Below are 16,028 nucleotides of genomic sequence, written 5' to 3'. Positions count from 1 at the left end.
CAAAATGTTCGTTGACACTTCCTGGCCACATTAGGAACCCTTTAGTATTTGCCGGCCCCGGGACGACAAGATTTCACCGAACTAGCAGAGGCCACTAACTCGGTCTGCAGCATACTACCTTCACCATAAACTGATAGTGATATTCAACAAGAAATCCTCCAGAATGAGTGTCTCTAAGCGTAGAAAAGCATTTTAGAAGCAGATCAAATGATTCAAATGACTCTGAGCACTGTGGGACTTAACATCCGAGATCATCAGTCCCCTAGAAGTTAGAACTACTTAAACCTAACTAACCTAAGGACGTCACACACAACCATGCCCGAGGCCGGATTCTAACCTGCGATCGTAGCGGTCGCGCGGCTCCAAACTCAAGCGCCTAGAACCGCTCGGCCACCTCGGCCGGCCGTTTGAGGGGGAGGGGGGGGGGGACTAGAACCTGTCGATTGCTTTCCTGCTTGTATACGGTAGCTTGTCCGATCTATGTATGTAATCAGACAACGAACTTACATTGCAATATTGACGTTAGATGTAGTTGAGAGTAACTGCCTGTGGCAAAAGATTTGAGATAGTTATTCAGTGGACTTACGGGGTGACAATTATTGAACTATATGAAATAAAATCGTCATAATTTCTGAACGGTTTATGTTAGGATGTTCAAACTGCACCGTTGGTAGCGGGGCATGATGGGAATTAGTATGCGCAGTATGGTTTGGTTTAGCGACGAAGCCCAGTTTCATTTGGATGGCTTCGTCAATAATCCGCATTTCACTATCGAGGATTCTCTTCACCCTCAACGAATGACTGAGTGGTGTGCAATGTCCAGTCACTGAAAAATTGATACAATATTCCTTGATGGCACGGTGACTACCGAACGGTACATGAAGGTTTTGGAAGATGATTTCATCCGCATTATCCAAAGTGACCCTGATTTTGACAAGATGTGCTTCATGCAAGTCGAAGCTCGACCCCATCGAAGCAGGAGAGTGTGTTTGAAGTCCTGGAGGAGCACTCTGGGGACCGCATTCTGGCTCTGGGGTACTCAGAGGTCACTGGCATGGGCCTCGATTGGCCGCCGTATTCTCCAAATCTGAACATACGCGACTCCTTTTGTGGGGCTAGATTAAAGACAAGGTGCACAGAAATAGCCACAAAAGCATTGCTAAGCTGAAAACAGCCATTCACGAGGTCATCGACAGCATCGACATTCCGACACTCCACCAGGTCATGCAGAATTTCGCTATTCGTCTGCGCCACATGATGGCAGGCATATCGAACATATCATAACCTAAATCCGAATATCTGTAGTGACATTTACATGTTGAATAAAGTGTGTTCACGCCGTAATTTGTAACTAATTTACGTTGTTTTGGTATAGTTCAATAATTGACACCCTGTACTTACTAAGAACTCAGCAGAATTGGAAAGCGTCATTTCTATTGTGTGGTAAATACGTGACACATATCTAAGAGGTGATTTGGTGTATTAACGCCTGGTAACTGATTTCTTGATTTATGTAGTCGTCTTGTCAATCTGTGGCCGTGTTGTAATCAGACAAATAACTTAATGTTACAACCTGTCGATGGATTTAATTGAGGATAATGGCCTGTGGCAAACGGATTTTTGCAGTTATTCAATCGACTATTTATTATGAATTTGGAAGTGTCTTTTCTGTTATGTGGTAAGTAAGTGATAAATACCTGAGTTCTGATTTTTGAATGTATGTTGTCTTGTCTCTCTGTGCCAGTACTGCAATCAGACAACTAAATTATATTGACAACTTGACATGGAATGTATCCACGGGGAATCGTCTGTGGGGAAGAAATAATTATGTTTATTTAATTGATTTGTTTGATACGGATTTAGCAACGTGGGTTCGTGTCTTCTTGGGGCGGAAGGATGTCAGTTTCCGATAAATAAAATGTAAATGTCGTGCGATTAAGGCCTCCCGTCGGGTAGACCGTTCGCCGGATCTTTCGATATGACGCCACTTCGGTGACTTGTGTGTCGATGGGGATGAAATGATGATGATTAGGACAACACAACACCCAGTCCCTGGGCGGAGAAAATCTATGACCCAGTCGGGAATCGAACCCGGACCCTTAGGGTTGACATTCTGTCGCGCTGACAATTCAGCTACCGGGCTCGGACCTCCGATAAAATAATAAATGTTTTTGTGAACCTGCCTATTTCTCTCTCAACCCACTGGGAGCCTGTTTTATACCAGGGCATTTTTACTACGCCGTCGTCAGCCGACACCTCACTGAGTACACCCCGTTCCAGTCCTCACAGCAAGGAAAAATCCGTGGCAGTCAGACACGCTGTAAACCTGGATGAAAAGGCTGGTAGTTGCCCACACTATTACGAACACCAGAAAGCTTATCCGGTGTTACGGTGAATCCCGCTGCCCGGGGCGGTGAGGCTTCACTCCAAGACTTTGCGAGTAAAAGCGGCGAGGCTGCAGCCGCGGAGCGCCTGCCGCACTCTGACGAGGACAGAGTCCGGCTTCTGGCCCGGGATTACCCGCGCCGTCTATTCAGGAAGACTCGCCTCGCTGGCTTCGGCCTTCTGCTATTCCGCCGGCTCGCCCGACTTGAATGCCGAGAGGTACTTCAACGCCAAATGTCGCCGATCCCGAGCAGACTTCTGCAGGCGCTGATGAGGGTCCACTCCATTCATACTACTTGCGAAGAACGCTGCAACACTCAGTTAACTCGTCTCGTTATTGCTGCGGAATACTCCGTAGAAATATAGTGCTCCATTCGCCTGATGTCTACCCTCAAGAACAGGGTGAATACGAAACTGTGCGCAGTCCGAAAGTTTGCCAAAAATAATATACTATTCAGTGAGCGTCCATAACGATGTATTTCATTATTCAAAACTAATGCATATGATAAAAGAAGTGATTTTCTTGTAGAGCTTGTTCTTTGATCTCGAAATAAACACTTTATTTCATTTTTCATGATAGCCATAGACAGGACGATGAATTTAATGGAAAACTTCATCATAAAGCCATCTGTAGTCTTTTATAGGGGATTTACTGCAGGGTTGGACAAAAACATGGGAGCACCAAGCATGCTTGAACATAAATGCGGATGCTAGCCAGACCTGCAGATTGCGCTGTTATGTTTGACTGCGAACGGCATCGGGAGTCTACTGTTTGCGTATAAGGCTGCTAGAAGCTCAAACTGAAACTAACCAAATTGAAGTTGCAAAACTAACGTGGGGTACCGTATATTGTTGTAGGTAAACGTAGACCACGCTAGTTTGTCTCGTAGCTTTGATCAGTTAAGGTCCTACGCTCCTTACCTGTACATTACGTCTGTTGTATACATATCGGACGTTAAGTCATAATGATCGCTTTCTTTGCGTATGCAACAAGTGTATTACTAGATTCTCCCAGAAACCGGAAACGGCGAACCGTCTAGAAACTGAATAAGGACAGATAAAGGGCTAGGGCCCCTATAGAACATTGTTCTTGTACATAATTATCCTCCTGTCTGTAACTGAAAAGTAAACGGTATTTGTAGCACAGCTAAAATTTCCAATGTTTAACTCAGGTGTCATGTGAAAACTGTTTGTCTGTAACGTGAAACAGAGGGATGTTGTAGTAAAAATAAAGAAAACAATACCGGTTTATCATATAGCGCTAGAAAACGCAATTTCGTCAGCAAAATGGCAAGATAAAAATAACCCCACAAAACAAAAATGTATCAAGTTTCCCTTCAATAATTCGTCGGTACCTATATGAAAGAACTCTTGCCTTTGATCATGATGAAGAATGTTCTGTTGAGTACAAAATAACACCAATAATTACATGTTTATGTTTGTGCGGATAAACTGTACTTAAATCGAAAGTAATTCCTTTCGTTACAGAAAACCGCAGAAGTTACGTAATCAGTTAATTTTTATTACTTATAAAGTGCAATTTATATTCTGTAAGAATATAAAATACACAATGGACTAACAGTGAATGATGTGCGGTTCTAATTATGTGCCAAACAGACAACCAAACAAACATAAAAAGAAGAGAAATCGTCGGCTCCAAGTTTTTCTCTTATCTGTTCATTTATGTTTATTCCCTACCAAGCTACCTATACTACCGGTAATCCTGCCATTTACTACATCATTCCTGTACTGTACTAAAACTAACGAACTGCAGTTTTGGTAGAGCGCAACTCTAAACGGAATACGACGTCCTCTATGCTGTAATTATAATCCCTTCTTGGAAAGTTATTTGTAGAGAGCTCCTGGAAAGCGGAAGTACAGTTACTTCTTGGAAATTTATTTACAATCCCAGATTTTTACCTTTGCCTTTCCTTCTCCTGCCTTTTATGAAAATGTGACTAAATACAATATATTCATAATTATTTCTTTTTTTGCAGTGTAAGTAAAGTAAAAATGGAAAATAAAGGAAGTTACACCGTAAGGATTCGACCTCTGCGCGAATGTCTGTTGTCGATGCTAAAGTAAATGATTGAATTCTCTCATTTTCTCGAGAACTGAATGACGATCTATTGATTTGTTAAAAAAACCATTCAACAACGAAGATCGCATACAATATTTTTATCTAAAACAACCGGTTTCAACAGACTATGCTGTCATCTTCAGGTCTTTAAATGAAATGTTGAAATTTGAGTTCCTAAGGGACCAAACTGTTGAGGTCATCGGTCCCTAGACTTACACACTACTTAAAGTAACTTCCGCTAAGAACAACACACACACACACACACACACACACGCCCACACACACACGCCCGAGGGAGGACTCGAACTTCCGGCGGGAGAGGCCGCGCAATCAGTGACATGGCGCCTCTAACCTCGCGGCCACTCCGCTCGGCTTCAGGTCTTTAAATCTTTTGCTGTGAAATATGTTCATTTTAGGCTGACCTCACGCACAAGATGTCAAGAGGATAACAATAGCACAGTCGCAGTGACAAACCTTTTATAACGTGCTATTTGTATCCACTTGATATCTTGTACGTGAGGTCAGTCTAAAATGAACAAATTTTACAACAAAAGGTTTTAAGGCCTGAAGATGACAGCATAGCCTATTGAAACCAGTTGTCTTAAATAAAAAAAAATATTTTATGCGATCTTGGCCATTAAAAGGTTTTTAGCTAACGTAAATGGTTCATGTCTCGCTCGACCCTCGCCAAATACGATTTTTTTTTCTAAAGTCTTGGCCATCTGGAGCTTTCACTTCTGTCACATTCATTTCTGCCAGAGCATATACCATAAATTTGACGAAATCGGCGATGAGGAATGGAAGTGGTCACCTTTTCTCTCCGAATGCTACCATTTGTCCCTTGTAACTCGGTCACCCCCACGGCCTTGTATTAGTTTTTCACGGCTCTTATTTCCCAATAGCCACAGGGCTTGAGACCCTGATTTCTAATGCCTCGCGCACTGACAGTGCCTTGCGTCTCTTCTTTTAGTTTAGCGTAGAGCTCAGGTGACGCGGTGTCGTGTCCCAGACTTCACCGTCCCTCTCCAACCAGCCAGCTGTCTGCTTGCTGAGCGGACTGCATCCGTTGTAAACGGGGTCGTGGCCCGGTGTGGTGTTAGGCCCGTCTGCCCGCCACCCCACCCTCTCCACTGCTACGGATCTGCATTCATTGGCGAGGCATTAACGCGGTTATCCTGGCCCTGGGCTGGAGAGCGGCAGGCGCGCGCTTAATTCCCACACACCGCAGCAGGGCTGGAGTAGAGGGCTCTAGTGGTCCGCGCCGATCCGGAGGTCCAGCGCGCTCTGTTTCCCATGCCATGTGGACGTCCCGTGTATTGCATGAATGGTCCAAAAACGCTTCTGGGGCGCTTCTCTTTATTTAAACTGCTGTAATCACATGACAGTAAAACTGAAAGGCGTAAAATAGAAAAAGTTGGTACATTTGTTATTTACGTATGTTACATCTACATATATACTCCGCTAGCCACCAAGCGGTGTGTGGCGGAGGGAAGAATTGGTGCCAAAGTCATAATTCCCAATTCCCTCCCCCCCCCCCCCCCCCCTCTGTTCCACTCGCGGATCGCGCGCGGGAAAAACGACTGTCCGAACGCCTCAGTACGAGCTCTTATTTCCCTTATCTTTGAATGATGATCATTACGCGATTTGAAAGTTAATGGTAATAATATATGTTCTACATCCTCGGTGAAGATTGGATTTCGGAATTTAGTGAGCAGCCCCTTCTGTTTAGCGCCTCGTCTATCTGCAAGTGTGTCCCACTTCAAACTTTCTATGAGATCTGTAACGCTCTCGCGATGGTTAAATGTACCAGTCACGAATCTTGCCGCTCTTCTTTGGAACTTCTCAATCTCTTGATTCAGACCCAACTGGTAAGGGTCCCCTACAGACGAACAATACTCTAAGACTGGACGAACTAACGTATTGTAGGCTATTTCCTTTGTTGAATGAAGGACTGCATCGCTTCAGGATTCTACCAATAAACGGCAATCTAGAGTTCGCCTTACCCGTTACTTGTGTAATCTGATCATTACATTGGAGATCATTTCGAATAGTCACACCCAGATACGTGACTGATGTTACCGCTTCCAAAGAATGATCATCTATTTTGTACTCAAACAATAATGGGGATTTTCGCCTTATTATACGCAGTAGGTTACACGTACTAATATTCAGAGATAACTGCCAGTCATTACACCACGCATTTATTTTCTGCAAATCCACACTGATTTGTGATACTGCTTTCCTGTAGACTACAGCATCATCGGCAAACAGTCTAAGGCTGCTGTCAATACAATCAACCAGATCGTTTATGTAAATCGTAAAAAGCAGAGGACCTATTACGCTGCCCTGGGGCACACCTGAAGTCACTCTTGTTTCTGTTGAAGTTTTCCCGTTCAGGACGACATACTGCTCCCTGTCTGTTAGAAAACTTCCTATCCAACCGCATATGTCACTGGATACACCGTAAGCGCGCACTTTTTGTAGCAAGCGACAGTGCGGAACTGAGTCGAACGCCTTTCGAAAGTCGAGAAATATGGCATCAACCTGGGAGCCGGTGTCTAGAGCCTGCTGTATATAATGCACAAAGAGGGCCAGCTGTGTCTCGCATGACTGCTGTTTCCTAAAACCGTGCTGGTTTCTGCAGATGAGCTTCTCAGAGACTTCAAAGATCATTATGTCTGAACACAAAATATGTTCCATGATTCTACAACAAATCGACAGCAGTGAAATTGGCCGGTAATTATGTGCATCCGATTTTCTACCCTTTTTATATATTGCTATGACCTGGGCCTTCTTCCAGTTCCGTGGAACTTTCCGCCGTTCCAATGATCTCTGATAGATGCCGGATAAGACTTGTGCTATATTTGTAGCATAGTCAACATAAAATCTTACGGGGATACCGTCTGGGCCAGATGCCTTTCTGGCGTCTAAGGATCTTAACTGTTTTACAATCCCAGATACACTAAACACTATGTCAGCCATCCTTTCGTTTGTTAGATAATTGAAAGAGGGAATGGTGCTGCAGTCCTCTATCGTAAACGAGTTTTTGAAAGCTAGGTTTAGAATTTCGGCCTTCTGTTTATCTTCATCAGCTACATTACCCCTACTGTCAGCAAGAGAAGTTATTGAATTATTTGTAGCATTCCTAGATTTTACATGCGACCTAAATTTTTTGGGGTAATTTTTAGAATCTGCAGATAAAATGTTAATTACATCATAGAACATATACGGCATCGAAGTCTGTCTAGGTCCACGTAAATACCTCTCATTACCCGCTAATGACGTACGCAGCTCTACAGGACGGCCCAGAAACGTTGGGAGAAATTCGAGGGGTTGCAGAGGGGGTCTTGAGGAACAAATCGACGACAGCAGCCCGTGTACGGAAACGTCATCCAACGACGCTACACAGCGTCGAAGTTATAGACGTTGCGCCTGCCGCTAGCTCTCCCCTTTGGCAGTAGTTTCTTACCAGACACTGCAACGGCTAACCATATTGTACTGTACAATCAAATTTGCAACCCCAAAGTAAATTTCGAACATCAAAGTCAACTGTTTGAACAAAAAGGTTTATATTTACATCGTAAATGAAATGTAGAATCACATTGTCGATTCTTTATTGCAAAAACGCGCACACTTGGTATTTGTCGATTACAGCACCATCTACCACGAATGGAAAAATATGGTTTGTGTAAACTGTAAGTAATTTTGTGGCATAGACTCCGAATATGCAATGAAAGTCGGGGGAGGGGGGTTCCCATCTGAAAATACAAAGTTGACTACGCCCAGTTGTAATAGGGTCAGATGTCTCCTTTACTAATATTAACTTTTCACCTAGAACATTTTTTTCGTGCTATGCGTCGTTTTCGAGACATTCAGCGCCAAAGAAACTGGTATAGGCGTGCGTATTCAACTAAAGAGATATGGAAATAGGCAGAATATGGCGCTGGGTCGGCAACGCCTATGTAAGACAACAAGCATCTGGCGCAGTTGGCCGGCCGAAGTGGCCGCGCGGTTCTGGGCGCTGCAGTTTGGAACCGCGAGACCGCTACGGTCGCAGGTTCGAATCCTGCCTCGGGCATGGATGTGTGTGAAGTCCTTAGGTTAGTTAGGTTTAAGTAGTTCTAAGTTCTAGGGGACTAATGACCTCAGAAGTTGAGTCCCATAGTGCTAAGAGCCATTTTTTTGGCGCAGTTGTTAGATCGGTGGTGTTATAGTCGCAGCACGAGCGGTAGGATACATCTCCGAGGTAGCGATGAAGTGGGGATTTTTCCGTACGACCATTGCACGAGTGTACCGTGAACATCATGAATCCGGTAATACATCAAAACTCCGACATCGCTGCGGCCGGAAAAAGATCCTGCAAGAACGGGACCAACGACGACCGAAGAGAATCATTCAAAGTGAAAGAGGTGCAACCCTTCCACAAATTGCTGCAGATTTCAGTGCTGAGCCATCAACAAGTGTCAGCGTGCGAACCATTCAACGAAACATCTCCGCTATGGGCTTTCGGAGCCGAAAGCCAACTCGTGTACCTTCGATGACTGCTCGACTCAAAGCTTTACGCCTCGCCTGGGCCCGTCAACACCGGCATTGGATTGTTGATGACAGCAAACATGTTGCCTGGTCGGACGAGTCTCGTTTTAAATTGTATCGGGCGGATGAACATGTTTTGGTGTGGAGAAAGCCTCATGAATCCATGCACCCTGCATGTCACCAGGGAACTGCTCAAGCTGGTGCAGGCTCTGTAATGGCGTCGGGCGTGTGCAGTTGGAATGATATGGGACCCCTGATACGTCTAGATACGACTCTGACAGGTGAGACGTACGTGTGCATTCCCACGGACTTGGGCAATTCCAGCAAGAAAATGTGACACCCCTCACATCAATAACTGCTACAGAGTGGCTCCATGAAGACGCTTCTGAGTTTAAACACTTCAGCTGGCCACCCAACTTCCGAGACATGAACATTATTGAGCATATCCGGGATGCCTTGTAATGTAGCCTGCCATTGTGACCGAGCGGTTCTAGGCGCTTCAGTCCGGAACTGCGCTTCTGCTACGGTCGCAGGTTCGATTCCTGCCTCGGGCATGGATGTGTGTGATAGGAAATTACATTTTTCATGAACATTTAGCTGTGAAAAAAAAACATTCTCTGTGGATTCCGCAAGCATTTACCGAATGGTAACTCCTTCGTGTCAGCTGGTGTTAGGAAATGCTAAAAAATTCGATCTAGGGCACGCGAAATCCTTATAAACATCGTAACGGGAGACGAAACTTGCATATAACAGTCGCAAAATGAGCAGCAATCTGATGGATGTTTCAAGAGGAACCGAAAAAAACAGAAGCGGTTAGTTCGCGACGCACGTGAAATAAAATGATCGCTAGTTTCTCTGGCTACACTGGACATGTCGTGACCAATGCGTCAGACCTAATGCTGAATGGTATCCAACCATTATTTGGTCTACACTTAATCTCGAAGAAATCTGGAAAAAATCGAAAACTTCGCATTATCCCTCATCGTGTCAATACCAATTGTTTCACAGCACTTCAAAACCTATGTTACTAAACGAGGCTTAAGTGCCAATCGCAAGTTACCTATTTAACAACTTCCAGGTCAAGAAAAATTTGATTTTCAATGTTTCGTACAGTTACTGATCAAATTTAAAAAATTAAAATGCTATCATAAATTTCTCTGCTTACATTAAAGGTTTAACGTAGTAAGTCAAGTATTACGGTTGGAAATAGCATATATATATATCTTGAGGCAGTGCAACTCACAGCACACGAGTTACCCAGAATATATTCATCCAGCGTTTGAGAGTATGAGCTCTTGGTGACTCCCAAAATACACAAAATTTCATAACTTGAAAGACGTGCGCTTGTTTCGCACTCCTTTTATAATTTATATACATTGTAATATTGCGATGACATGCTCTTGTTGCTCTTAATTCGTTACATCTAAATTACAGGAATATTTGAGGGAGAATGAGAACAAGGTACTTTGTTTTATTTTTCCTTAAATGCAGCAGTCCATCTCATATAATGATAATGGATTCCTTTTTCCTCCTTGACCGTTTAGTCTCAAACATGGGTGAGTGGTTTCAATGCTTTGTACAAGCCAAAAAAGTTCATTTACTTATCCTTCCAAGATGCAGTGCCAACATTTAGAACTTCGATTTTCATTTATTTTTGGTGTCGCATTGGCTAGTGGAGCGGGCGCCATCTCTCTATCCTGAGAAATTCGGCTTCCGCTCTGAACGATGGACAGAGGTTAACTTTGTGTCGGGAAGTCGTGTTCCAGCGCCTGGTCGGTAAGCATGTGTGTTCCAAGTGGAGACGAAATTAGATTAACTGGTGATGAGCTTGAGTCAGCAAATCAGTGAACTTGAAAGCAAATACTCAAATATGTGTGAATTCCTAAGGGACCAAACTGCATAGGTCATCCGTTCCTAGACTTACTCACTATTTCAACTTAGTTAAACTAACTTATGCTAAGAACAACACACACACACACACACACACACACACACACACACACACACACACACACACACACGCCCGAGGGAGGACCCGATGCTCCGGCTTGAGTGGCCAAATTGAAAGCATCAGCACTTTCTTGTTCCCCAGTAAATTCTTTGCGTATTTTTCTATTTATTGCGTGTAGAATTCACTTAGTTTTGAGCCGCTTTGGACGTTTTGCTTGTGCCTTGTCCTAATTCAGTTTTCGTACACGTGGACCTACTGATCACCTTCGCTAGGTAACGCCTTCCGCAGTTATTTTGTTCAGTTTTGTCTCTAGTGATTTTTCCCGCCTGTTCTTTAATTTATGTAGAAATAATTAAATACTGCTTACTGGATAACCGGTTTCAGCACACTAAAGGTGCCATCATCGGATCTGAATGTAGCTTAACATTTATAAACCATTTGGATATAACAAGATTTTAAAGATTTTAAACATGGCTGCAGCAGCAACTGTTAAAATTCTTCACATTTGGATATAATGTTAAGCTACATTCAGATCCTATGATGGCACCTTTAGTGTGTTAAAACCGGTTATCCAGTAAACACTATTTAAGCGATCTTGGCTTTTGAGTTATTTCTACTACAGAGTGATCGCCCCACTACACACTATGTGTTCACTGCAAAGTTTAATTTTTGTGTTAAATGAATATTTCCGGGTGTGTAATTTATTTTGGGAGATAGAATCTTGTTGCTTTGTACGCGATCTCGAGATCACGTGGCGAGTGGATAATTCGATAGTATAATTGAGTTAACTGATAAAATTTCGTGTTCACCGAAAGAACTTTGCTTTCAAATGATCCGAGAATCGCGTGAAGAATTTGCGCTAAAGTTACGTAAAGACGTGGACACTTCGTTCTTTTAACAGTGCCGTAGCGAGTTTTCCTTTCGATGTAGTTTTCACACTTGTTATTGTCAGTTCTTTTCAAACATTATCGTAATTTTCTTTCCGCAACCGTCAAGCTCCCGCACATACTCTCCTTTTCACGTCTATTCATTGTATGTTATTCCTTATCGAGAGAGCTGCCACTGCTGAGATAGGTGTCAAGTCAATCGGATCAGATTAAATGTGAATACAGTGAATTCTAACAACAAGCCGTTTTTGTTTTTTTATTCAAAAATAAGATAATTTGTGTAATAAATTTGATGGTTGCCTGTGAAATCTCCTTTCAATGGTCATGTTACCGCTTCCCCCCCCCCCCCTTCCTCCCCCAAAAAAGTAGATAGTTAACGTATGAGAATTCGCAAGGCACTTGTTAGCAATTTTATGATACTGCTAAAGAAACAAATGAAAACAGAATCGTGTCGTCGGTCAGATGGTCGGATCTTGCGTTACCACTGCTTATTCTTTGATGAATTAGATTCATGATAGGGCTTCATATCTTCTCCGATTCAGCGCGACCATTTCACATGCGATACACACTACTATAAAAATATTCATTTTCTTTTTTTGTAATTCGGTGTTATTCAAGTGAGTATCTCCATAAGGCTTCTACCGCCGATGCTTCAGTAACTGACATTTAATTATAAGGAATCGAACTAAGGGTGAGGGATTTGTAATAAATCTTTAATTCTGCGCTGCCTTGAAACGGCATACTGAAAGTTCTAATACAAAAAACAGCTAAATACGACCGAACCAATATGGCGTCCGTCGCATCGAGTGACACGTCATTCTGACGTCACTTCCGGAAATTGCCGGTAGGAGGAAGAGCGGAGGCACCTGGGTAAGGTGAGCCGCACAGGCTTTAACGTTCGTGGACTCCCCCACTCTCTTCACCTGACCAGACGCTCGCTTTAGTTCCCACGTTGGACGCCAGTCTGACTGCGCCCTCTTGTAGCAACCCTAAAAGACCCGCTGCCGCCGCTATTCCGCTTTGCGCCTCTAATTAAGGGAATTCCGGCAGCGGCACAAGCCGGCAAGGCGACAAGAGGCTCTCTTCCCCGTCACCCTCTTTCTTTCTTTCTTTCTTTTTTTATTTAGGCCTTAATTGGACACCTCAATGTGGCGCGTTCCGAGTCCAACTCGCAAACTACGCTGCCGAGGTTTCGTGTTCAGGAAGTGCACACTGTACCCTGCCCGCGTGGTCGCGGAACCCGGTCTCCTCTCAATGGAAGCGGTCCCTTTTGTTTATCCGTATACGCAGTGTTCACCTGTGCTGACACATATATCTCAATTTACCGAGAAACCACTCATGTCCATATCTCTCTCTCTCCCCTCCCCTCCCTCCTTGTTCCTCACACAGTAGCAGAGCTGTCTCGCTAAGTAATCCATACAATGTTAATTTCGGAAAATGTTAAAAATTTCCAAACAAACATTTTAAAGAGTAACAGCACGCAACGGAGTTAAAGTTTGCAGTATTGGTTATGTTGGTGCGCGTCTTTTTTTGTCTGTGGAGGTACTGAACCAACTATGCTGCATTGCAGGTGATGTGTTCCGTTTTATAGTATTCGAAATATATTTAAAAGTGTATTGCAGGGGTATGATGCTCGTCCAAGTGAAAATTTACATCTTGAGTATGACGGTCATAGCAGGCAGCAAAATGCTTCTTCCACTCTGTTACCAAATGGTTATTTCACAGGGCAAGGTTAGTGTCTTCATATCTTCTCTCACATTTGACGAGGCATCCATAGTGAGTTCGAATTACAGTATGCGTAGTACATAAGCAGTACATGAAAGTAATATTATAAAGTAACATACACTGAAGAGCCAAAGAAACTGCTAGATCTGCCTAATATCATGTAGGGCCCTCGCGAGCACGTAGAAGTGCGCTACGGTCGCAGGTTCGAATCCTGCCTCGGGCATGGATGTGTGTGATGTCCTTAGGTTAGTTAGGTTTAAGTAGTTATAAGTTCTAGGGGACTGATGACCTCAGAAGTTGAGTTCCATTGTGTTCAGAGCCATTTTGAACGTAGAAGAGCCGCAACACGACGTGGCATGATCTCGACTAATGCCTGAAGTAGTGCTGGAGGGAACTAACACAACGAATCCTCCAGGGCTGCCCATAAATCCGTAAGAGTACGAGGGGGTGGACATCTCTTCTGAACAGCACGCTGCAAGGCATCCCAGATATGCTCAATAATGTTCACGTCTGGGGAGTTTGGTGGCCAGCGGAAGTGTTTAAACTCAGAAGAGTCTTCATGGAGCCACTCTGTACCAGTTGTTGACATGTCGGATGTCGCATTGTCCTGCTGGAATTGCCCAAGTCCGTCGGAATGCACAATGGATATGAACGGATTCACGTGATCATACAGGTTGTGTACGTACGTGTCTCCTGTCAGAGTCGTATCTAAACGTATCAGGGGTCCCATATCACTCCAGCTGCACACGCCCCACACCATTACAGAGCCTTCATCAGCTTGAACAGTCCTCTCCTGACATGCAGGGTCCATGGATCCATGAGGTTATCTCCATGCCCGTACACGTTCATCCGCTCAATACAATCTGAAACGAGATTCGTCCTACCGGGCAACGTGTTTCCAGTCATCAACAGTCCAATGTCGGTTTTGACGAACCCAGGCGAGGCTTAAAGCTTTGCGTCGTGCATCAAGGGTACACGAGTGGACATTGGGTTCCAAAAGCTCATATCGATAACGTTTCGTTGAATGGTTCGCACGCTGACACTAGCTGATGCCCCAGCATTGAAATCTGTATCAGTTTGCTGTAGGGTTGCATTTCTATTATGAGTGATTCTCTTCAGTCGTCGTTAGTCTCGTTCTTGCAGGATGTTTCTCCGGCCGCAGCGATGTCGGAGATTTGATGTTTTACTGGATTCCACATATTCACGGTTCACTCGGGAAATTGTCGTAAGGGAAAACCCCACTTCATCGCTACCTCGGAGATGCTGTGTCCCATCGCTCGTGCGCGGGCTATAACACCACGTTCAAACTCACTTAAATCTTGATTACCTGCCATTGTAGCAGCAGTGACCGATCTAACAACTGCGCCAGACGCTTGATGTCTAATATAGCCCTGCCGACCGCAGCGTCGTATTCTGCCTGTTTACATATCTCTGTATTTGAATACGTATGTCTATACCGGTTTCTTTGGCGCTTCAGTGTATATGGAGAACTGTGGTGTCTGTTTTTTCGGACATGTCAGAAAGAACAGACAGCATTTTGATCCAGCAGTCACTATGAATTAGGGCATAGAAGAATTACAGGCCTTGGCTGCGAGTGAGCATTGATTTAAATCAGCGGGAATAAACAGAAGACCTGTGTTCGAATTCCGGTCTGGCTCAAATTTTCAACTTTTCCCATTGATTGTAATCAATGTCCACCCATAGCCAAGGCCTGTTATTCGTTTGTGTCTTAATTTATGTGTAGTATTCCAGTAAATAACAATCATATTAACATTATGTTAAGCATTACGTCTTTATCAAAAGAGAGCAATGACTTCTAAGGGAGCAGCAGAAAAGGAATTATGTGTGAAGAGGAAGTTGACTGGTCAGAGTTCGAGCGAGGAACAATAGAGTAAGGATGGCAGTTGAAAGGAAGAAAATAAGACACTGACGGATTAGGGAGGCATGGATAGTGTTAAAATGTGACAGTGGTACTGGTTCACGGTTGGACACGAGGAAAAGCAGGTGGGACATGGAGAGAAGGAAACTACATCAATAATAAGAGGTAAAGCTTCGATCTCTTGTTGAATGGAGAGTGCCTTTGGATAAAAGATTACTGAGTAGTCTGTGCCATAGCTGGAATTGAAATAAAATTATTAATATAGGAGTAATAGAAGTAGTAGGTGAGGCATACGCTGTTCTCTCATATCAGCTGAACATCGAGCTATGAAGGTAATACGTCAGTAAGAACACACAGATACGTTACAGACATCTACACGAGTACAGGTCTGCGAAGTGGAAGCATCTGTTCATTTTACGAGGTTGCTAAGTCGCGCCTCTGCTGTGGCGCTGAACTACGAGGTAGAAAGTTCGATTTCTGGTGGGGAAAGAGATTTTCATCGCTAGTGTTTGCCCGGCAAAGGGAGCAGAGATAGTGGCTTACAGTTCCGGACCACTGGGTTTACTTTAAGTCCTCTCCCAGAGTCAA

At 43.8% G+C, this 16,028-nt stretch overlaps 1 protein-coding gene across 1 annotated transcript in view; it reads right to left on the bottom strand.

Annotated features, from left to right (window-relative positions):
* LOC124795760 (mucin-2) overlaps positions 1-7,734 on the bottom strand; it is a 111,361-nt gene extending 103,627 nt beyond the window's left edge. The window contains exon 1 of the mRNA XM_047259843.1: positions 7,728-7,734. Coding sequence (XP_047115799.1) covers positions 7,728-7,734 — 7 coding nt within the window. The remainder of the gene's footprint in view (positions 1-7,727) is intronic.
* Between the last annotated feature and the right edge of the window lie 8,294 nt (positions 7,735-16,028).

This window comes from Schistocerca piceifrons, chromosome 4, assembly GCF_021461385.2.
Source record: "Schistocerca piceifrons isolate TAMUIC-IGC-003096 chromosome 4, iqSchPice1.1, whole genome shotgun sequence".
Taxonomy (NCBI): domain Eukaryota; kingdom Metazoa; phylum Arthropoda; class Insecta; order Orthoptera; family Acrididae; genus Schistocerca; species Schistocerca piceifrons.
The sequence above is the reverse complement of the archived record's forward strand: the minus strand, read 5'-3'. Positions and strand labels throughout refer to the sequence as shown.